The sequence below is a fragment of the Cnephaeus nilssonii genome (assembly GCF_951640355.1).
Source record: "Cnephaeus nilssonii genome assembly, chromosome: 16".
Classification (NCBI taxonomy): domain Eukaryota; kingdom Metazoa; phylum Chordata; class Mammalia; order Chiroptera; family Vespertilionidae; genus Cnephaeus; species Cnephaeus nilssonii.
The window spans coordinates 28542944-28567338 of record NC_137087.1 but is presented as its reverse complement, the minus strand read 5'-3'; the positions used below and the strand labels follow the sequence as shown (position 1 = coordinate 28567338).

The window sequence follows — 24395 nt, the reverse complement described above, 5'->3', positions numbered from 1 at the left end:
ACCTGCAGTGGGGGAAATGGGGGGGGGGGGGGTTGCTCTTAGCAGGTTTTTCATAGCAAAGTCTTATCCAGAAGCAGCCATCCTAGAGAGCCACAGTAAAGTGATTACACAGTGGAAAAGGCTATTGGTACCGATTACTCTAAAGGTCTTCCAGATGGAGATCGGTTCTTCCACACTGGGTGGCAGAAACTGTGAGCCTTCCACCAAGAGCGGGGTGAAAACAGGAAATGCACCCTGGCGGGGGGGGGTGATGGATAACAGACCACCAGCCCTTCTTCCCTGAAGATCTCCTCCCTGCAGCTCCCTGAGATCTCTCCGATTGGCCAGCAACAGAAGGGGGCTTCTTAGGTCTTTACCACAAAATGGGAAATAGTGAGGCCCGATGTCTAAGTGAGAGAATAGACACAGCTCTAGAACTTGGCCCAGACCTCAACCCCAAACTCCCTGCCACCCATCTCCTTTCCAGAAAAGTCTAAGAACCAGGAATGGGGAGTGAGGGGTTATTAATGGGTACAGAGTTTGTTTGGAAAAGTTCTGGGGTTGGATAGTGGGATGGCTGCACAACCATGTGAATGTATTTAATACCACTGGGTTATACATTCAGAAATGGCAAATTTTATGCTATGTGTATTTTATTATATACTAGAGGCCCAGTGCACGAAATTCATGCATGGGGGAGGGAGGGAGAGATGGTGTGTGTCCCTCAGCCCAGCCTGCACCCTCTCCAATCTGGGACCCCTTCAGGGATGTCCGACATCCCTTTCACAATCCAGGACTGCTGGCTCCCAACCGCTCGCCTGCCTGCCTGATTGCCCCTAACCGCTTCTGCCTGCCAGCCTGATCACCCCCTAACCACTCCCCTGCCAGCCTGCTCGACGCCTAACTGCTCCCCTTCCGGACCGATTGCCCCACTGCTCTCCCCTGCAGGCCTGGTCCCCCCCAACTGCCCTCCCCTGCAGTCCTGGTTGCCCCCAACTGCCCTCCCCTGCAGGCCTGATCACCCCAACTGCCCTCCTCTGCCGGCCATCTTGTGGTGGCCATCTTGTGTCCACATGGGGGCAGCCATCTTGTGTTGGAGTGACGGTCAATTTACATATTACCTCTTTATTATATAGTATATGTACCTCCTAAGAACCAAGCTAGGATTCCTGAGAGATCATCTCAGAGACATGCTGACCATTCATTTGTCCAGAAACTATGTCAGATCACTAACAAGCAAAGACTTACCTAGAGCTCCCCAAGCAACAGAATCACACCTTCATACTATGCCTTTTGTTAAGACTTGGCCACATGCAGACTAGTGCCACACATTATATATCACTTCTGGCAAAAAGAGTTTATTGTGTTGTTCAATTTATATATATCATTAGTCTCTTTAGAAAGAGTCAATGCCCCTCGAAAAAATGTAAGTTTTTAATATATGACTTTTTTTTTCTCCTGACCAAGTAAAACTATTTTTTTAGATATATGGATTATTTTAAAAAACCACAGTATTTCTCCAGGTTATAGCTTTATTTATAGGATGTGCAGAGCCTACATTTTAAGTTCAAACTTTCTTATGCCACTTGTATTACTATAACTAACGCCCCTCTCCGTGGCACATGGCTCTTAGGTTTTTCATCCTTATTTAGTATCTCATTTTAATGTCCTTGGAAAGTGGGTGGGTCGTGACAAATGAATGAGGGGCTGACTATAAACTACACACTACAGAAGCACTCACACTGAAGATGAGTACAGCGAGCGTGACCTGGATAGGTTCTGATGGCTTCATAATGTGCTTTGGTCAAAGACTCCAAATACTAACAGCCATGAACATTGAAAACAAGGAATGTTTCCGACAGTGTTAAAAATTAGGACGCCTGGTTACACACCAAACTCAGAACAACAAACTATAATTGCATCCCTTTAGTGCTAGAAGCAACATGAAGAATGAGTTGTCGAACGCTACCAAGGTGATGCAGTCAAAGGCCAAATTAACCTTCTCCCTCCTTTTTTTCCCCTCAAAATCAGAACGCACATGAATAAGCAAAATGTGTCCATGAGAAACTGCCATAAATCTCTACCAGACATGAATGCCTCGGAACCTCTATTCTTCACATTTCAACTGTGGCCATATAAATAAAAAAAAATTTTTTGCAAGACTGTAATGGTATCTTTCTTCAGTAGTCAGGTAGAAAAATGAGAATAAAACAAAGGTTGAGTGAAAGTTGCCCAGACCATATACGGTTTTAACACTGAAGTTTCTATTTTAAAGCTTCTGGTCTTCTCTTATAGGATAATCTATGTTGGATGGTTAGAAAAAATTTAGGAAGTTTTCTTTAAAAGCTTTGAATATCCTTTTATTATCACCTCACTAAAATACATATGTCAACCAAATTCATGAACGGAAGTGATGCCAGGAAATAGAAAATACAAGGGCGTGTTTCTACCTGTCACAGCCTGCTGGTGAATGATAACAGTGGTCCTCCCGGGATAATTTTTTCTCTGCTCACTATTTTGGATAAGCTGTGTTAAATAATAAAAACTCCATATCCTACTTATTCTTAAGTTCATACTAAGTAGCCCACAAAATGTTTGCCTTAAACAAATTTTACTTTTGTATTTCACTAGTAAGTGTTGGGGGGGGGGGGCAGGGGGGGAAGTACAGGAGAAAAAAGGAGGGGAGAGCCTTTGAACTAAAAAAATAAATAAGAAAAATATAAAACCTTCCTGTATGTTTTGTATGGTATCTTTTACAAACTATTAGTGATTAATGTTGTTTTAATATTTAAAACAAATAATTTTTTAAGTTTTAATATTTGTTTAGTAACACATTACTCACCCATTTGGACACAACTGATGGCGTGTAATTTGAACCATGGATTGTGAATACCTTTTATTTGTTCCCCCCAAATGGACATTTCACTTTATATCCCCATATTGTAGTACAAAAGTCCTAGTTCTGACTGCCAAAAACGTTTATGCATTCATTACAGATTCAACATAAAAAGGGGGAAAGAAATCTCACATTTGGTATTAATCCTCCTGTATCCAAAAATACTGCATACAGCACTCACTCCCAGGCGGAGGCCTCAGGCTCCGCAGCTGTTTCTTGAAACGCTGATGTAAAATAGCTTACCTTCCCTGAGCAGATGAGCTAGGGAACCACAGTCTTCAGGATCACACTGCTGCCATCTTTACCAGGTATTTTTAATCTCCAAAGACTGTTAGCTACAAGCTCATCAGCAAATGTTTTGAGCAAACTGCTCCATCAAAGTCGTTTTTTCCTGGAGAGGACAGCAGGCAGGGGAGACGAGAGGGGAGACTGGGTAATTTACCTGCATCAATTTTCTGGAGAGCTCATTAGTGAGGAACTCTTCTTCCTTCTCATAATTTACAGCAAGGGTTTCCTTCTCCTTCTGCAAAGCCTGAATTTTCTTGAATAACGTGTTACTGATGAATTCTTCTTCCTGCTCAGCCCTGGCTTGCTGTTTTTTAAAAACAAAATTAAAAGGGAACAAAAAAAAACAAAACACAAGTTAAGGAAACAGGAAATTTACTAATTGAAATATAGTTCTTATTTCCAGCGACAACACCCATTTTAATTAGAGCCCTATTTTTAACTGTGAACCAACACACCCCAAGAAGCACACATCAGAGGAACTCAGCAGCAATCCCACTATTACCCCCAAGGGCCTCCCTGTACTATGTATGGTCCCTCTTCTTAAAGGGATATTTCAAAGTCATTACAAAGATTGCTTTGCAGTTTTTCAAAGCAATCTCAAGTCTATCACCAGAATACAGAAAGCGCCTTCTCACATGGCAGATGAGTCCAATTCTGGGTACGTGCATCGATCCATAACTATTCGCAAGTCACTACATCTCACAAGTTTATACAGCAGGTCCTCACATACTGTCATTTTGGTCAAGATCATTTCATTATAACGTTGATGAGAGTGTAGGAACTCAGCTCTTGTTTATATCAAATAACCTGTTTGACAGCAGTTCCAAGAACCTATCCACAAGATTAAATGAGAACTTACTGTAATTACAATATCTAGGCAACATTTTTTTTTAACTGCAGCAGAGAATTTCAGCTCACTTTAAAAAGTAAAATTATGTCACCTCTTTAGGGTGTTACTGAAAGGGCTTGGGTGTGTTATTCAAAAAGCACTACAGAGCCCTGACCGTTTGGCTCAGTGGATAGAGCATCCGCCTGCGGACTGAAAGGTCCTAGGTTTGGTTCCGGTCAAGGGCATGTATCTTGGATGCGGGCACATCCCCAGTAGGGGGCGTACAGGAGGCAGCTGATCGATGTTTCTCTTTCATCGATGTTTCTAACTCTCTATCCCTCTCCCTTCCTCTCTGTAAAAAAAAAAAAAAAATCAATAAAAAAAAATATATATATATATTTTTAAAAAAGCACTACAGATACACATGGATTCATTTACATGTTCATTGAGTAGTTACTGTAAGGAAATAAACCAAATGGCTGAAAAGTAGTTATTGCAAAGTAGTGGGGATCCAGGAGGTGAAGAGTAAGGGTAGATAAAAGGAGTTTCGTTGTTTATCTATTTCCCTACTGGGAATGTTTTTGGAGGTGAGGGCAAGGAAGGTCGGGCATTATTGCATTTTAAAAAGAGATTAAAACAGGGCCAGGCATAATTCAATGAAATTGAAAATATTCTTCTGTAAACCCCCCAACCCCCATCTATGTTTGAACAGAATAAACAGAAAAAACCACCCTTGAAGGAAAGTAATGTTTTCAGTAAGAAAATACTTGTTTCAGATGGACTCAATTGTATTTCAAAGCACCTTTTAAACTGCAACACTGTGATGCATTCATCCCCAATAATGCATTCCTGTTTCATCTGCCCAGTCAAGGGAAGGGAAGCTACATCAATTCCAAGCCTGGTCCAGCATCTGTCACTTAAAATAACGGGAGAGCCAGAGGGCAGGGCACAAAAGGGCACCTGCATTAAGCAACTACCACCTTTTACTGTAAAAGGTCCAACAACCACTCCCGACCCTGGTGGTTTAGATTTCTGCCCATATTCACTAGCTTCCCCCAAACCCACGCTCTAATAGGCATGGTTTCTGGGAGTCCATCCTTCCTGCTCTCCATCACAGTGGCCCAGAGGAAGTACGCCAGGCTCTGGAACTGCCTGCCAAGCAATTCTCCAACAGAGAGCCACATGCAGTACTGAGACTGAAAAACACAGCTACACAAAAAGTGGAAACTCTGGGAGAAGCTCCAGCACTCCGTTTCTTTAAGAAGAAACCATTTGGGATAGTCCAGGAGAGTTGAGCAATTAGGAACACATCACAGCTAATAAATTTTTATTCCCAGCCCGGCGCGTCCACTGAGCAGTCCCCTAGGTCCCCAGTGGTTCCCTTGCACACTTCATATTTCGTCAGCACTTCTCAATGTCTATTCTTTCCACTATAGTCAAGGAAGACTACTGAGGATTCGCACTTCCCCTCCCACTTCAAACTAATCCCCAGCCGTTTTCAAAACTCATATACTTCAAGATCTCATACATGTGTAATGGGCAGAAAGCCAAAGAATTTATTCAAAGCATATTTGACACATTTATCCAAGTCCACAATCTGTTCAAGCTACCTGTTTTTCTGGTTTCGACTGACCAAGTTCTATAGGATTTGAATTCTCAATATTTCTCAAGTTACAGAACAAAAAGGTAGAGAGGAACTTGAATGCTTTTTTGGTGATTTGCACTTAGAATTCAAAAGGGTGTTTTCCATAAATTAATTTCATTATGAAGTCAGTCTCAACTTCCTGCAAGTTACCACCGGACATTTAATATTTTAGGCAAATTTAATCACAAGCCATAGAAGAGATCCAGACGCACAGGCTCAGCTGACCACCCTCCCTTTGCACTGTGGCCTAGAAGGGAGAAGTTGACATTAAGAGGCTAAACAGGGGTCCTCAAACTTTTTAAACAGGGGGCCAGTTCACTGTCCCTCAGACCATTGGAGGGCCGGATTATAGTTTAAAAAAAACTATGAACAAATTCCTATGCACACTGCACATAACTTATTTTGAAGTAAAAAAACAAAACGGCAAAAACACCCGCATGTGGCCCGCGGGCCGTAGTTTGAGGACGCCTGGGCTAGGCCCTAAGCGCCTGTTCATGGAGTTTCCGCCCACTTCCCATTTCATCTAACCATGAAGTCCCGGGGACAACAGATTTCAGTGTAATAGAAAGCAGAACCTTTGATGGAAAGTAGATTAGTGGTGGCCAGGGTAGGGGTAGGGGGGAAGGAGAAGGACTGCTAATGATACAAGGTTTCTTCTCGGGGTGATGACAATTTCTGGAATCAGTGCTGAGTTTATACAACCTTGGTGACTATACTAAAAACCACCCAAGTGTACACTTTAAAAGGGTGAGTTTTATGGTAATATGAGTAATATCTCCATTAAGAAAAAGAACTCTGATGATGAACAGGGTCAATATTTCACACAACACCTGGTTTCCTTTGCAATCCTTCCCAGTGTTAAAAAAGAAACAAAAGACCAAAATGGAGTTCCTTGCAGTAAGCCCCACCAAGACCTAACTAAGTACTAACCTAACTGCAGTCTCGGCCTCTCCCAGGAATGGAATTTTAAAACAATCAATCTAGACTTTCCCGGTCTGGGCTGGTGAGGTAATCTGTAATCTGGCTGATAAAACCCGCTGCCTTCAGGAAGATGACTTCTCCTGAAATAATCCACTCTTTTAACTTCCTCGTCCCACCCTCCTTCTGCCCATAAAAACCTTCTGTTTCATGCAACTGCTCAGAGCCCCTTCCTCTTGACCAGATGGGTGCTGGCTCAATTCATGAATCGTTCATTGAACCAATCAGATCTTCACGTTGACTTGAACTTTTTTTCTTTAACACCAGGGAAAGCAGCAAATTTTTTTAAATCCGGGGCAGGGAAATGAAGAGGGCCAGATCTGCTCTAAAAGTACTTTCAAAGTAAGTGACGTGTCACCAGTCGTGAGAGACGGAGGCCTTGGCAAACAAAAATCATCCTCCACTTTCAAATAGGCACGTATTTCTAGGCAAAGCTCATTAATAAGAAATGCCACTCTCAGGGCCCATGAATAACAGGAGGAAGCTGGTTAAACCAATCTAACGGAGGCGGCGAACAGAGCCTAACAGAGTTTCTTAAAGGGCTGTTATTCTGCCTCCCACAGCATCTCAACACCCAGAGAAAAACCAACCATGGGGAGGACAGGATTCGGGTTCCTAGTTCACCCTGTTTCCAATTGGTCTCAGATCATTTTGGGAATTAACACGTAAATGCTGACAAAAAACAAGCTGCTGTATCTAATTATAGGCTCAGAGGAGACTGGTTTTAGAAGAACAGATAAGGTGTACTGACAACCATGAATAAAAGTTAATTATCAGAGTATGAGCCATGCAGTACAGAAAAGCAGTAAGTACCCACTTTTTTTTTTTTTTATCCTCACCTCTAAACCATACTCTAAATGAGGATATTTTTCATTGATTTTTTTAGAGGGAGTGGAAGGGAGGGAGGAGAAGAGAGAGAAACACTAATGCGAGAGAGACACATTGACTGCTGGCTTCCTGCACTCGCTGTGTGACCCATCCGGGGATGGAGCCTGCAACCCAGGTACATGCCCTTGACCGGAAATCGAACCCGAAACCCTTTGGTCCATCGGCTGTCGTCACTCCAACCACTGAGCCAAGCCGGCCAGGGTGTGAGAAGTATCCACTTTGTTCTTGAGCTTAGTCCTGGCTTTTTCTTCCCTAACTCCAAAACAGGCCTTTTTATTTAAGACGTAAAATAAATTACCTTTCCAATTTATTCCCCCCCAAGAAGCCAAGAGCCACAGCAAAGAAGCAAACCACAGGCACCATTTGCAAACGGTGCCCTAAACTGGCTATACCAGTGGTCGGCAAACTCATTAGTCAACAGAGCCAAATATCAACAGTACAACGATGGAAATTTCTTTTGAGAGCCAAATTTTTTAAACTTAAATTTCTTCTAACGCCACTTCTTCAAAATAGGCTCGCCCAGGCCGTGGTATTTTGTGGAAGAGCCACACTCAAGGGGCCAAAGAGCCGCATGTGGCTCGCAAGCCGCGGTTTGCTGACCACTGGTCTATACTATATGAAATTTCAATAGTTGTATCAATATATTTTCCTTTTTACCTGAAATGCTTAAACATCTCAGCATACCTAAACACATCCAAATTCAAAAATAAAATTCTATTTCAATAACTCAATAAATAAAATTGTATTTCAAGATTAACTATATAACTCTATAAACTCTCAAAAGAAAATAAACAAAAACATTGAGAAATTTTTCAAGAAAAACCTTTTCTTAGTGTTTTGCATATGTTTGTAGATTGAAGATTAAAAAATTATTCCTTCCTCTGGAGGAAATTTAAAAATTTGTGATCATATGCTCATCTTCAATATGATTCTATTTGCTATGTTTAGTAATAGAGTGAATTTGGTATAATCCTATTCATGTATTAGTGTCTGCTATTTTGCTCCTCACTTATCAGTAAACGCTCAATGTCTGCTAATGTGAGGACTAGAGTACAAAACATTTCTCCATCATTATTTCCCCATCCTACCAAAACGCCAATGTAACAACGGGGATTGGGGAGGGTGGACAAAAAAGATATGGGAGGAGGGGAAACAGGAGAAATGTACCAGGTCCACTGGAAAAAAATAAACACCAAAAGAATTATTAGAGAAAATTATTTCCTCCTGAGTCAGTACTTACTTAGGCAACCATACTCGAAATGAGCACAGTTTTCTGCAGATAAGAAAAACACAGTTCGTTCTGACCCGCTGCTATTAGGACCAAGGCACAAAATTGATAGGAAATTCCAATGTGATTGTTTAGTGTTTCTGTTCTTTATCAGTGGCATTTGGAGACCCAGGGTGAGTACAGAAAGGCGAAGGCAGAAACTCTCAACAGTAGCACTCACTGCTGAGGAGAAAATCCAAGTGCCAAAACCAAAATTATGTGGAATGATGCAATTCATGATCTGTCAATTGTTTTTTTTAAAAGGATGGCTTTTCAAAGCAAGAATTATAAGCAAAATGGATTTGATAGCAGCCATACACAAAGAATATAATCAAGAAAGTTCAAGTGACTACCAAGATAACACTGTTGCATTAGTTTTAAAAGAAATTCCTTTTAAGGAATTTTTAAAAGAAATTCCTTTTGATTGCTGACTTGTTTTAATACAAAAAAATAAAATAAAATAAAATAAAATCCTAGAAGTAAGATACCTTAAAGCTCTAATGCAGCGGTCGCCAACCTTTCAGACCTCACGGACCACCGGTTGGCAACCACTACTCTAATGCATATGAATCCACGCAGGCTCTATTTATCATTTAAATTATTTACATTTCTGAATATATTTAAATATATCATTCTAACTATTTAAATTTACTATTCTGTTGACTAGTCACTTACAGTCCACATTTATTGATTTTTAACACCTCAGCTTAAAGTAGCATCTAACAGCAAATTAGCACAAAAAGCAAATTAGTACAACACAAAGCCAGGCAACTGAATAAAATCCTGTTCTCTGTCATTTATTAGGTGCACCACTGCACGACTGATTGTTCCGGGAGACGCTCAGAGTTCAGCAGAACTCATGACTGATGGCTGGCACCTCTTACAGGATTAGCTGGAAAATCCGTCATACCAATGGGTTTAACACCACAAACAACTGTCCTGCACTGTCTAACATTTAAGTGTCGGTATTGCAGGGGTGGGTAGCAGGTGATGCATTCATTTCCTCTATTAGAAGATCTAGGGGATGATTTCCATGACCTGCCTGAGGATTATAATTCTCTATTTAGTCTGCTTATTTCCTCCACATATTGCACACTATCTTATAGTAAAAGCAATTAATAGTCAACAAGTGAACATATTATTCATTACATTCAGGACTGCCAGCAAATCACTTAAATACAGAACAGAATCCTGATTAGGCCTCACAACTGTGCTATTCTGCCCCAGATACTAACAATGGCCTACTCTAGGCCATTGTTATAGGATGCAGGACAGGAGAGAAAGCAGCAACAAGGGTGACTTTCAGGACAAGAACTCAGAGAATCTTGATATTAAGAAGGATCCCTAACAGCTACCAAGCTTGATCGACCTGCAGTGCCTCTCAAACCAGCGAGAGTGAAAGACCAGTCTTCACCACCCATCTACAGGAGAACAATCCCTATACCGCTGTGCATGTCCTCTTACACGTAACTGAACACAACTCTGATTACACGGCTCACCGCTTGAATTCAACACCACCCAAACTCGTCCACACCCAATTCAAAATGAGTCCACTGATCATTTGCTTGGATATGGAGCAATGAGAAATTGTTAGAGAAGTTGCTAAATGTTTACATTTAAAGACCATAAAAAAGAGTGAAAAGGCAGCCCTCAAACTGAAGGAAACTTGCAAATCATGTAACAAAGTGATGAGTAGTATCCAGAATATATAAACACTATAAAGAAATATAACCTCCAATAGAAAAAGAAAACTATCCCAATGCAGAGGCTTCAAACAACATGTTAGTTGCCATCATTCCATGGACTGATGAGTGGATCCTTGCCTGTTTCGCCAAGGCTGCATCAGGGGATTGATTCAGCTGAACTCGACAATCCCAGGTCAAGAGGGTAGGCAACAGATTCAAAGAGCCTCCATCTCTGAATGGGAGGAGCAATAAAATATTCAGCCAGGATACTTCCCCTTTTCAAAGCTTCTTCCCTTTTTCTGAAGGCACAGATTTCCTAAAATGTCCCAAGGTTTTCCCGTAACTGATCAACATGGAAGAGGAGCTACGCTAGCGTATGGTTCATCCTTTAGGTCAGGCGCAAGTAGGAGGACTATCTGCCTTGTTCACGACCAAATTAAGTACGGTCGGGAGCTTTTTTCTTTTGAATCTTATATGCTATATTCATACTGCTAAAACATTCATTTCCTCTCCTGATGACAGCACTAGAGGATGCACAGTCTCACAGTGGAGTCACAATCCATTTTCCCAATTATAAACACAGGAACTGCTCCCGCAGGGTCAGGATGAGTGATCTCGGATTTATAAGCGATATATAAAAAGAGATCAGGCAAAAAGAAACATCTGTGCCTAACAGTCTCAAGCCACACACCGTCGTAAGAACGAGAGTCACACACTAGATAGAGATCTATGGATAGAAACCCGGAGAAACGACCACATCAGGGTTCAGTGTTGGAGAGTCACGTCACCGATTAACGTGAATCCACGATCTTCACGTTGGTGAAGTTACTACCTCCTGGGGCCATGGGGAAAGTTAGCCATTGCTCTTGGAAGATGTGTTCTTAAAAAGTGAGGTCTCGCCCTAGCCGGTTTGGCTCCGTGGACAGAGCGTCGGCCTGCGGACTGAAGAGTCCCAGGTTTGATTCCGGTCAAGGGCACATGCCTAGGTTTCGGGCTTGGTCCCCACCAGGGGGCCTGCAGGAGGCAGCTGTCTCTCTCATCATTAATGTTTCTCTCTCTCTCCCTCTCCCTTCCTTTCTGAAATCAATAAAAATATATTTTAAAAAAATTGAGGTCTCTCATTTTTTTTCCCCACAAGAAAGCTGCCAATGCCACACCCTCTATACCTCTACCTATCCCCAACCAACCCGAAGTGTCCAAACCTGGCACTGGGGCAGTGACTGAAGCCGGGAGAACAGGGATGTGAAATGTCTACAGCTCTATCTCCTTGGAAAATGAGGGTCACTACTCAGTTGCCACCAGCACAGGGAGAGGCCAGTCAGGCAGGAATGTCGTACTCCAAAGATTCAATAAGGGGCGGTGTGGTAAAGTGACCTCTGTGGAACAGGCAGGCAGGCCAACTACAGCCAAAATGACGGGAGTCATCCACCTCTCCTTCCACTCTCCCCCCTACAAGCTACATTCCAAAAGCCACAGAAATCGTGAAAGAAATTAACAGTGACAAAACAAAAATTTGAGCAAAGAATAAACTCATTGGCAGTCAATTTCCCCCTGGAGGTTAAACTGCTTGCAAATGAATATTACTCCAGATCAAATACTGGCCATGCACCATTCACCAGGTGCCTAACTCGAAGCATCCCCATGACGGGAACCCTGTATTTCTAAACATGTCCACACTACTGCTGACAGGGGCAGGGGTGAGCCTCAACATTACTCCCCGGACGCTTCCCCCATCTGCTTCCCTCCAATAATAAGTTCTTAACCAGAACAGCTAAGGAGCCGCAGCCACTGCAGTCATTAAATTTTTTTAAATTTAATTCAACACATACAACAGAGCATCTCCTGCATGGCAAGCACTATGTGGATATGGCAGTGAACACCACAGACACTGCCCCTGCCCTGCAGGGGTACATAACACAATCCTCCCAGCAATTAAAGGGAAGTAACACCCTTAATACATACATTTAGCAATTGGCCTTGAAATGATCTTGGCTGCAGAAAAAATAGCCTGAAGAATCTATAGAGATTTTAAATGAGATTAAGCTACACCGAAGGAAAAAAAGCTAAATATTTTACCCACCACAGTAACAAAAGAAATGGCTGGGCACATAGCACTCCCAAACCTGCAGAATAATGAAGTCCATAAATGTATACAAATACACAAAATGTATAGTAGTGTGTATGTATAGATAAACATATACATGTATGTGTGTGTATATATATTTATAAATGGACATTTTACTTTATGGATTGCATTCCTATAATAAATGATAATGGCGGCCAATGTTTAGGTACTGATTGTACGTATGGAACTGTAACAGTCTCTTCCACACATGATCTCTATGGATTATTTAATTCACACATTTCAGCCCCACATCACACACGGGTTTACGGGCTGCGAGAGGTCAAGCAACTTGCCCAAGGATCCAAGCTACTGAGTATCCAGGCTGGGAATCACACCCAATCCTTGGACTGGCTCCAGAGCTCCCCGTCCTCCTATGGCGCTCCCCACCACTCAATGTCTCCCCTGCCCAAGGGAGGCAGCATCTCCTGCCGCTAAAGCCAACGTTATCCGTGCTGCCCCACAGTGCCTGGGCATCGCAAAGCAGCTCTTCCTGGGGAGGAGACACCCTGTAATTTCCTTTCCCAAACAAAGTGGCTTTGGGTGGCTGACAGGTGATTTTTATGAACTGCAAAGGAGCCACTTTTTGCTACTGCTACCACGGCCGCTGCAAGTAGGAGATTACATGTTTCCGGATGGCACACACAGACCGTACGTATTGTTCCTGTGTGATGACAGCAAGCTCTGGGCACTTAGCTTTTCTCCGCACGCTCTCTCCTCTTTCAGAGAACGAATAAAGGGGCACCTGGCAAGGGTGAGAAAAGGCATGTCTAAGAGACCATGGGGGGGGGCCGGTCTGCAATAAGCAGACCAGTGGGGCTATGAATTCAAGTCTATAAAGAAACTGCAGGGTAAGAAAAGCCCTCCAATGGCTATCCACCCCACTCAGAAATAGTGATTCCTTCCCATCATCTACCACACCTCCTGTGAGTCAAGATTATCTTAATGAGGATATATAAAATGCACTCACTTATTGCACGCACACATGCAACTGGGAGGGGCTGCCTTGTCCGCAAAGGATTCCCAAAGCCCAATTTCAAGATGGCGTTAGTACCACCTAATACTCATGTGGAAAAAGAAAAGATCAGCTATTGGGCCAGCTGAGGGGTGGGGCCCAGAGGTTGGCAGGAGCAGTCCAGGAGGTGAAGCAGAGCGGATGAAAGGACACTGCGCTAGCCATGGGGGACCTCAGCGCTGGTCCTGGTCTTATGTCAACTCCTAATTAACTGGGCAAGCCTCCTCCTTCCCTAAGCCTGCGCTTCGCCCTCTGCAGAATATGAAATAGCCTAACATCCTTCATGACACAGCAACTGAGAACAAACAAACAAAATCAGTCACACCCCCAGACGAATCCTAGGAAAACCTGCTGTCGCCAGCAGACACTGACGCCAGGGAAGACAGTGGTCAGGAGCGAAGTGGGAACCAGAACCCACATCTCCCTACTCCCCCTCCAGTGTTCTCCCCACGTCAGCATCCTGCCCCGGGAGGTGGTGGGAATGTTACCTTGCTTTGAACAGCAACTGCTAGGAAGTATCCCCCAAATCCAGTGGACACTTGGCAGTTAAGTAAAAGAGAATAGTTCTATGATTAAATATAAGAGAATAGAACTCTCCCCCAAGAGTAAAAGGCCTCTGGATCAAAGGACTTAAGAGGGAGGAGAGGAGGAAGTGAATTAAAAAAAAAACAGCCTTGTTATAGAAAACTTCCACTTACATATTTTTAAAGACTACTATGCGAAGCACTGTTAACATGGCCATCCATCCCTTCTAGACGCGATGCTTAGACACGTGACAAAATCGGTTCACGTTATAGGCACACTGTATCCCTTCACCCCACTTATTATAGTGTAAGTCTTCTCGGTGATTAAATGTTCCTCCAACCGTTTTTGATGTCGCAAATGTCCTCTCTCACTGATGTGCCCAAACCAGCTCCCTGACATTCCAGATGTTTCCAATCCTTCCTGCCGTAAGAACTGTTACAAAGAACGTGCTTCAACAAAGTCCGATACCGTACTAGCCGGAGGCTCCTCCAGCAGATTCCCCAAGCCTGGGTTTCGGTATGCAGTGAAGACGTGGGGATTTAAGCAAACGTCGACCTACACTCACAGCTACAAAGCTGTGTCTGTTTCCTGTGCGGTTGCAAGTGAGCAAGTGGCAGCCTTTACTTCCCGTTCATCGTCTGCTGGCTCATTCCAAGCCGTCTCGGGGTTTGGCCTCTCCACGACTCTCTATGGAAGCCAACCACACGCTTTGGTTCAAGGGGAGGGCTGGCTTTGTGATTTGGGGGGTGTTGACGTATAGAGATTCTGTTTTTCTGTGAGGAAGGAGGAAGAGAAGGGCTTTCACTTCTAGCAAGGGTTTAACTTTCAGCATAGTTTCTATTCTGGTTGGACACAGGGATATAGCGGTCAAACTACATCACCTCCTTGATACCCGGAGCTGGGTCTGTGCATCCGAAGAGCACAACTGCCCAGAAAGGAGGGGGTGTGGGGGAGGATAATAGTACATGAGTAGTCCTTCTCCCTGGATAGAACTTCCAAGAAAGCTCACTAATCCACTGTTAGGAATTAAGGTGAAAACCTAGCACTCGTCCTCAAGCCTTTAAACACAACCCCCAAATCCAAAGACCGAACACCAAAAGCTGCAACCACTTGGCAGGAAGCCCACCAGCCTGACCTGCGTTCATGCGGTGGCAAAGCCTCACGTGAAATGAATATAAGCCTGTTTGCAGCCTGACTAGCACACTTAGTGCGACTGTCCACGTTTCGCTGGACTGCTGCTCTAGCCCACGAGAAGTTACGTTGCAGGTAGCACGTGCTCAGGATTACCTCTCCATACCCCAACCCATTATGCCTTGCATTGAACTGTATCCGCCCCACCCCCCCAAACCCCAACCAAGGGGTATGTTGAAGACCTAACCCCTGCAACTCTGACCTGATTTGGAAGTAAGAGCTTTGCAGGTGTAATCAAATTAAGACGAGGTCAATAGCATGGGCCTTAATCCCACAGTCTAGTGTCCTTATAAGAATAGAGAACAGAGACGCACAGGGAGATGCCATGTGACTGCGGAGGCAGAGACCCGTCAAGGGACGTCAGGAAGTGCCAGAAGCTGGCAGGCGGGAGGACCCTCCCTAAAGGCTTCGGCGGGAGCATGGGCCTGCCAGCCCCTTGACTGCAGATGCTCAGCCCCCAGAACTGTGAGGGAATACATTTTGTTGTTCTGAGCCAGTCTGTATATTTTGTTACGGCAGCCCTAGGAAACCAATGCACCCGCATTCTCACCACCAAAAACCTCCGTTCGAAAACACACCTGGCCCCATGGACAAGGGACTGTGGCACAGAATAAAATGCGCCATTTTTATTCTGCCTATTTCCAAGGAACACTATATAAATTTGTGAAGATTTTGTAGTAAACTGTTTTTGTATTTTAAAAGGAGAGGGGAGGAGAAAGAGAAAACGCAGGACATCGATTCAGCCTTTAAAATGAGCAAGACAGAACAGTTGAAACCATCCCATCTTAAACACTTTATATGAGAATAAATGTCCCCCATTTCAATGATGTTGAGGCAGTATTACATTTAAAATCAGAACAGCTGTCCACACTCCAAATGCTGCAAAATTAACCATGGTTAGTAATTCAGACAGAACATCCATTGAGATTTTATATTGGGAAGGAAACAAAGTGAAGGAAGGAGTTTAATGGTGAAATGCACGTGCATGCGTGTGTGTGGTTCCCTAAGTGTATACACTCATTTCCTTACTCATTTATCTAGCAAATATACACCAGCAAACATGTACTACATGTACCAGAAGGCACAGAGAATACAATAAAGCCACAATGAGAGACAGAAACTTAGACCCTAACAGGAATACTATAAAGGGACAAATTGGTCTCCTCCAGCTCTAAAAATTTCTCTTTGGCACTAAACTTGCCTCCTGTTCTCCTACCTAACCAAGGCTGAAGTTTCAGTAATTTGAACATCTTTGTCAAACATATCAAAATTATCATTTTGAAATATTCCAACCACAGAAAGGTGGTCCATGGATTGACCAGTGATACACAGCGATTGACGTATGAAGACGGTCACTGAATTGCCATCTATATGAATGCAAGCAACCAATTAATCAATAATAAGAGGCTAGTGTGGGCAGAATAATGCCAACCCCCCTCACCCCCAAAAAAGCCACATCCTAAATCCAAGAACTTGTAAATATATTACTTATGTGGCAAAGAGGAATTAAAGAGATGGAATTCAGGTTGCTAATCAACTGACCTTAAAATAAGGAGATTAGCCTGGGATAACTGAGTGGGCTCAATGTAATCACCGGGGTCCTTTAAAATGAAAAACGGGTTTGAGAAGGACCAGGCTGCCATTCCTGGCTTTGACCAGAGAAGGCCCACCAGCCAAGGAATACAGGAAGCCTCTAGAAGTTGGGCAAGGCAAGAAAACAGATTCTCTAATTACCCAAACAATGGAATAATGGAGCTGCCATAACTGAGAACAAGTGACAGAACTGTCCTAATATTATGATCAGGAGGAGGCTAGGAGCCACATGATCCCGATTTTGCTTGCTGAAGAGATTCACAACAACCCTCAGGAGCTTTAGAAATGAGTAGGAGACAAAAACCAGAGCAATAGAGGTCATTCTGAGGGTGGTACAGACAACACTATGTCTGCATAGTGAACCTGTTTTTCTTTTTTTTTTTTTACCCTATTTTTGTGATTAATTTGTTCTGCATCCTTCACAGTTTTCTAAGCACTTTATTTCTAACCACCATTATTCTGCCAACTTTGCAGACAAAGAGAATGAGGTAGAGAGAGGCGAAGCAACTTCATCCAAGGCCACATGGTTTAAAGGGGCAGAGCTGGATGCAAACCCCAGCAGATGGGTTCCAGGGCTAGGGTGAGTGACTGTGTTGGGCTGCACCAGCCCAGGTCAGGAAAACAGTTGTCACCTTGTCCCGTGTGGGGCACTGGGCCAGGCTTTGTGCAGGACCCAGAAGCTATGATGACATTGCCCTTGTGTGCAAGGCGCTCAGCCTCCCCGGGGGATACACACGAGGACTTGGCGAGATTCCGAGTGCATCTGCAGCCCTGGCCACATCTGGAGTGCAGACAGAACCAAGGCTTTTACAGTGACCCATGACCACTGTGGCGGCGAAGGACATGGATCCAGGACGAAGAATCCGAGTAAAGCCGTGAATGAAAAGTGACAGAACTCATGGCTCCTTGGCTCAAGGAAGAGGAGATAGGCGATGGCACTGGCTTCTGGTTGGGGTCCTGGCTACACCTGGCTGGGGTCCCTGGCAAGGGTCCCAGCTCCTGGGGGGGGATGACATCTTCAGGATGAACTCTTGACCTCATTACCACTTCCTGGCACTGGCCTTGCGTGCCTACACCTGAGGGGTGACCTGTCATCACTGCGGAACGTATTTACAGTGGATTCAAACACACACACTCACTGGGTAAACTTGTTTTTCAAAGTTTTTACAGTAAAGAGTTATCAGAAAAAGTTGTTTAAAATCTGGCAGAGATCACTCCTCTAGGGCAGCTATGACCAGCTCCTCCGTGGTGACCGAACCCAGTAAGGCCTGGGAGAGATACACTTAGGGTAAGGAAGAACAGGCAGACAGGAAAAAAGAGAGAGAGAGAGAGAGAGAGAGAGAGAGAGAGAGGCTTGAAGAACCCAGAAGTTCAAAGTTTCTTGTCCAGATAAACTTCTAAAAACATGCTCAGGGATAAAGTACAAGGAAACGCCAGTAGCCCACTGAGGAACGGAGACTGACCCAGAGCCTACAGACGTTCGTGGAATAAGAGGGTAGAGGAGCCGACGCTGTCTGCACCAGTACTCTGTTTACTGGGTAGAAACAGCTGAGCATGTTAGGTTACATGAGAGTATGACCTGATTCTACGGTGACTGGAAGATGCTAGAAAGAAGGGAACACACACCTGTCATTCCAGGTGTCACCCACCTGAAAAGTGCAAGAGAACCAACAATGATTTTAGTTCAGCAAGGTGACCGGAAGCCAAGCAACATATTAAAAACACGAAATAAATCATTCCTATATATGAGAAAGTAAAATGAAGAGAAAAAAAATTCCTACTCACAATGGGAAGAACGGGGTACCTAAGAAAAAAGATGGAGTCCTAGACAAAGGAAAGTAGTCTTAGCAGCTTCACTAGAGCATTAGAGTCAAGAATATAAACCTTAATGAATAGATAAGTTGGGATATTTGTAAGATAGAAATTCTCCCCAACATAAAATCCCCACAGGGGCCGTAACAGTCATGACAATTCTGAAAGCAATGTGTCAGAACTTGCCAGATGGCCTAGTAAAACCTACCATAAAGGCACAATAATCAAAACAGAGTTAACACAGGAACACAGAGATTAAGCAGTCAGAAGAGAGTTAAAGAACTAAATCTGGGTGTTAATGAAATTTCAAAGCATTTCAATGGGATAATCGGCCACATATTTAGACAAAAATAAAATGAGACAGGGCCTCAAACCTACCTAACAGCAAAAATATCTAATTTCTAGCTCCTTTTCCCCCACCCACGTGCACTGGTTTGAAGCTCTTTTTCAACTGATCTGAACACTCCTCTTCATCCTTCCCTTCCTTTTCTTGAATATTGTCAGGCAGGATATTGCCGGTAAAACTCACCTTCCTCACCAGCCTGTTTCACATTCTGTCCATGAAATCGAATGAGAATTCATACTTAGCTGCAGCCCACAGACAAGGCTACATTTACAAGCATTCCAGTAGCAAAAGGCAGGTGCCAGAAACCAGAAGGTTAAATGTTCTGTTACACGAGAAACTCAGAAAAGCATGCTAGTCAAGGCCCATCCCCAGCTCATGTGAAAGGGTCAGAGCCTCAGGTGATTCCGAATGGACCCACAAGCCCCTAACTACTCACAAGCAATCAGAATACTGGGCTCACCGAAGTGCAAGCCTTCTGCTCAAACCCTGCTTTAAAAGCGAACACAGTGAGATACTTCAGTAGCTCCATGGGCATCCCAGAAGAAATTTTCTTAGACTGAAGACCTCCTTTCAGAAAACTTCCTTGTGGGCAAGGAGTTGTATCCCAACTATGAAGTGCTCACTTAGGCCAAGCCTCGGAAGATAGAAACGAGAAAGGGAAGGGAAGATACGGCTGGAGTGCCCAGAGGGAAGACGCATCCTCTCGGCCACCCAGAATCCTTGTCGGAAGGAGGTGCAGTATAAATGAACAGACATCACCTGGTTCTGAGATCTAACCATTACATCACAAGGGGCCATTAAGAAATTTGGGTCACTGTTTTAATTACCCTCACTCCACAGGTAAGGAGAGAAGGGGCAAAGTGTGATTAAGCATTTGCCAGAGGCCCATGTGACTTCCCCAGATTTACCTAAAACTCTAAAAACAAGTCCACACTGAGCAACCCCAGTCACCAAGAGGCCTGAAAACAAGGGTAGAAAGGATAATGTCCTTAATATACTTTCTATTCAAATTTTTATTTAGTATCTTAAGAAATAAGTATCTACTAAAGACCACCCATATTATAAAGTGTAGATTTATGAAAAACAAAAGCCCAGAAATTTTCCTTAAGAAAAAAAAAAAATAGCAGCCTTAACTGGTTTGGCTCAATGGATACAGCATCAGCCTGCAGACTGAAGGGTCTTGGGTTCGGTTCTGGTCAAGGGCACATGCCCAGGTTGCAGGCTCTATCCCCAGCAGGAGGCAGCCAATCAAGGATTCTCTCTCATCTCTCCCTTCCTCTCTGGAATCAATAAAAATAAAAATAAAATAATAATAAAAAAGCGGCAGTCCCTGATATGCAGGAGCTGATTTGATGCTCACAGCTAGACCTCAATGTTACTGCAAAGCAATCTGGCACAGTAGGTCAGGCTGCTCTCCTCCAGGACACAATCAATCTCCTAGAACAGTGGTCAGCAAACTCATTAGTTAACAGAGCGGCAAACCGCAGTTCGCGAGCCGCATGTGGCTCGACGAGCCGCGGTTTGCCGACCACTGTCCTAGAACATCCACAGCCAACAAGGTCACTCTGAGACCATGACAAAATGAGGCAAAACAAGATCACTGGGAAACCCACCAAATATCCACCACCTCCTGCCCCCCGCCAGGCTGAAATGAGTGACTGCTGCTTCTTTACCGATTACAGTTTCCTCAGACTCCACTCTTCCCTCTCCACAGGTAGGATTTATTGAGATACTCAGAAAACTGCCCTCACTTTTTTGTTAATCCTCACCCAAGGATATTTTTTTCATTGATTTTTAGAGAGAGTGAAAGTGAAGAAGGGGAGGGAGGGAGAGAGAGAAAGAGAAACATCAATGTGAGAGAGACACATCAATTGGTTGCCTCCCAATCAGGGATCTAACCCGAGACCCTTCAGTGTTTGGGACAATGCTCTAACCACTTAGCACACACCGGCCAGGGCTGCCCACACTTTTTGAAAACACCCCATCTAGAGAGTACCTGCATGTTTGTAGACCCTCTCAAGATCACCTAACCAAAACCCAAATCCTACAGTAGGCTCTTTCTAACACCCTCTTACTCTCCAGGCAGTATTCTCCCTCGTTGCAACAAGCAATATTATACTCAACTTGTTCAATGACAGGTGTGTCCCTGGTGGTCTCTGACTAAAGGGCACAAATTTCACATTGCAAATTTCTAATTTCTTTCCCCATCAAGATCCCATACCCTATATAATAAAACCCTAATATGCAAATCAATCAAACAGAGGAATGACCAGTCGCTATGAAGCACACTGATTACCAGGGGGCAGATGCTCAGTACAGGAGCTGCCCCCTGGTGGTTAGTTCGCTCCCACAGGGGAGCACCGCTCAGCCAGAAGCCGGGCTCACTGCTGGCGAGCCTAGTGGAGGTGGTGGGAGCCTCTCCCGCCTCCACGGCAGGCGGACATCCCCAGAGGGGTTGGACTGGAAGACAGCGCAGGCTGGGCTGATGGACTCCCCCCCGCCCCCCCCCCCCCACCGCCAGTGTACAAATGTTGTGCACAGGGCCTCTAGTATGCTTACATTTTGATAAAACCAAATTTAACCTCATTTACAAACAAACTTTTCAGGATCCCTGGATACTGCACAAATGCACATCACATCTATAAGACAAAAATGCACCTGGTGGAGACTCTGAATGCATCAAGATTTTTACTTCATCCTTTTAAAAAATACCGAAAGGCGTTTCCCTGTTAATATTGAATCCTTTATCCCAAGGACTCTGAAAATCCAGATAGCCTTTTCTCCTATCGTTCATGACACCTCATAGACTACATTTTCCAAATTCACAATTCTATTGAAGAAACCAAAGGGGGACTCCGTAGTATGCTTTTCCTAGAACTCTAGGTCCTGAGACCCAATCTCAAAAAGGAAGAGATCAACAACATAAATGAATCTCACAGACATGATGCTGGGAGAAAGAAGTTAAACACTAAAGAGGGCATCCTGCATGATTCCAGTTAAACAGAGCTCAAACTCAGGGCAGTGGCTACTCTGGGAAGAATGACTGGTCGGTGGCAAAGCAAGACTCCACAGTGTTAGTAACGTTCAGTTTCTTGATCTGGGGGCATGTTATCCAAGTGCCTACATCTGTGAAGATTCATCAAGCTGTATATTAATTAGCATGCATAAGCGTATATCATGTACGTCATACTTCAAAAAAAAAAGTTTAGAAGATGAGGGGTGAGGAAGAAGTAGTAGCATGTCACAGAGCAGCCTCCATGTAATGGAGACCCTGGAGGCAGCACATTTAGAACAGCTTAACCTCTCTAGGACCCACATTGCATCTGTAACTGAGGGTAACTACTTGTATTTTAAGGGTTCTTTTAAGGGTTACATCAGATAATGCTTGCCCATGGCCTGGCGCCTGGGGCACAGAACATTAGGGTGATTCATCCAACCATCTGGATGCCCTGCAATCCAGTCTCTGCCTAGTGTCTCCTCTATACAACTCGGGGCACAGTCGTCATTTCTGTCATGACCCGAAGAGATGGCACCTAGCAGATCAGCATCTGACTGACCCCTTCCACACTTTCTTTATCTCCTCCTTCCCCAACCTGTGTCTTCTAGTCCCGGGTCAGCAGGTCTCACCAGATTCCTCCAGCTGCTCATGCCTCTGGCCATCTCCACATCTGCTATTTCAGACAATACCCACCTCCATTCTCAAAACACTCCACTGTCTGCACCATTCCATCAACACCCTTTCTACTGTCTTCGCTTTGTTCTCACAGATGTAACCATTTAAGGGGTGCCCATTTCACACCTATGTCATGGGCGCCCCCCGCCCCCCGTTACGAAAGTCACACCAGGTCAGAGTGGGCAGTGCTTTCCCGAAGAGAAGGTGAGGCTCGCCCCCCCGCCCCCCGCCGCCCCGAGAAGTGAGCATGCACAAGGGTGTGCCACGTCCTGTAAGACTTCAGATGAGAATGTTTTTAACATGAACATCAAGGCAGCATATTCAAAAGAAAAAAGCCAAACTACTGGGGCTTTAGGTGGGGGAAATTCCACCTACTTTGTCTTGGTGTCCCAAAAGGGGCACAGTGAGGGGAGACAATTATGGCCCATTCCTCTCGTAGGGGTCAGCTGAGGGCCCACTGCAATTTCAGATTCCCGTTGGGCTCACTCGTATATATAAATTCATTATAAAATTCACTGTTCTTTGCATAAATATATGCGATTTTAAAAGGGGAGGAGGCATGGACAGTCAGAGGGGAAAAAAGTCTACCGGCCAAATAGAGCTAAAAGTTACACAGAGGCTAATCAACAGGTGCTATGCATTCTGAAATTTTAATTCCGAGTGTCCTTCTAGCAGCCTAGCCATTTTTGGTGTCCTAAAACAGAGAGCTTTACTTGGTATTAAGACCTGAGCCCTAACCGGTTTGGCTCAGTGGATAGAGCGTTGGCCTGAGGACTGAAGGGTCCCAGGTTCGATTCCGGTCAAGGGCATGTACCTTGGTTGTGGGCACATCCCAGTGGGGTGTGTGCAGGAGGCAGCTGATCAATGTTTCTCTCTCATTGATGTTTCTAAGTCTCTATCCCTCTCCCTTCCTCTCTGTAAAAAATCAATAAAATATATTAAAAAAAAAGACCTGAGAAAACAACTTCTTCTGTGAGTCCCCATAAAGGGACACTGTGTGACAGGGTGGATGGCAGCCTCAAAATATTATCATTCTCATGCCCCTGTTCGTGGGAGATGCACACTGAATACTTAGGAATGAAGTGACCCTATATCTGAAACCTACTGTCAGGTGGCGGGACAAAAGGGAACAGAGATAGACAGACAAGAGAGGAAGGGAAGGCGGCAGGGTGGAAGAGGTGTATGCTGTGGGAGTGGTATGATGCTAAAAACTGGTGAATTAGGTGAGCGTAGAAAGATATTCATTGTACTAATCTGTCTACATTTTAATTGAAAAAAATATTTAATTTGGTATGAAAAAGGAGGGAAAAAAGAAATCTATTGTTACCTCCAAAACACAGTGAGTAACAGGGATTCTGAAGAGTCATATCAAGTTAACCAATCAGCTGGGTACACTGCCCACTGTGATCTCTGCTCTCATTTCTCTGTACTAGCAATGGCCCTCAGAATCCTAGTCTTTTGAGTTAAACAGCACATGTCTTTACAACAGTATCAGTTCTGCAAAAGACTAAAGTACAGCAATGAAATGTGATATTGAAAGTGAAGGACAGGGAACTAGGAAGGGAAATAAAGTCTCCCTTTTGACTTCCAAGTGAGATGATGGCATCAATACCCTGTAAAAGATGAAAGAGTCCCAAAACTCAGATGTAGCAGGGACTCAACT

At 44.0% G+C, this 24395-nt stretch overlaps 1 protein-coding gene across 1 annotated transcript in view; it reads right to left on the bottom strand.

The window, feature by feature from the left end:
• Positions 1-24395, bottom strand: part of CCDC6 (coiled-coil domain containing 6) — a 102647-nt gene that overhangs the window by 52731 nt on the left and 25521 nt on the right. Inside the window, exon 2 of the mRNA XM_079793586.1 lies at positions 3318-3467. Within this exon, the coding sequence (XP_079649712.1) occupies positions 3318-3467 (150 nt within the window). The remainder of the gene's footprint in view (positions 1-3317; positions 3468-24395) is intronic.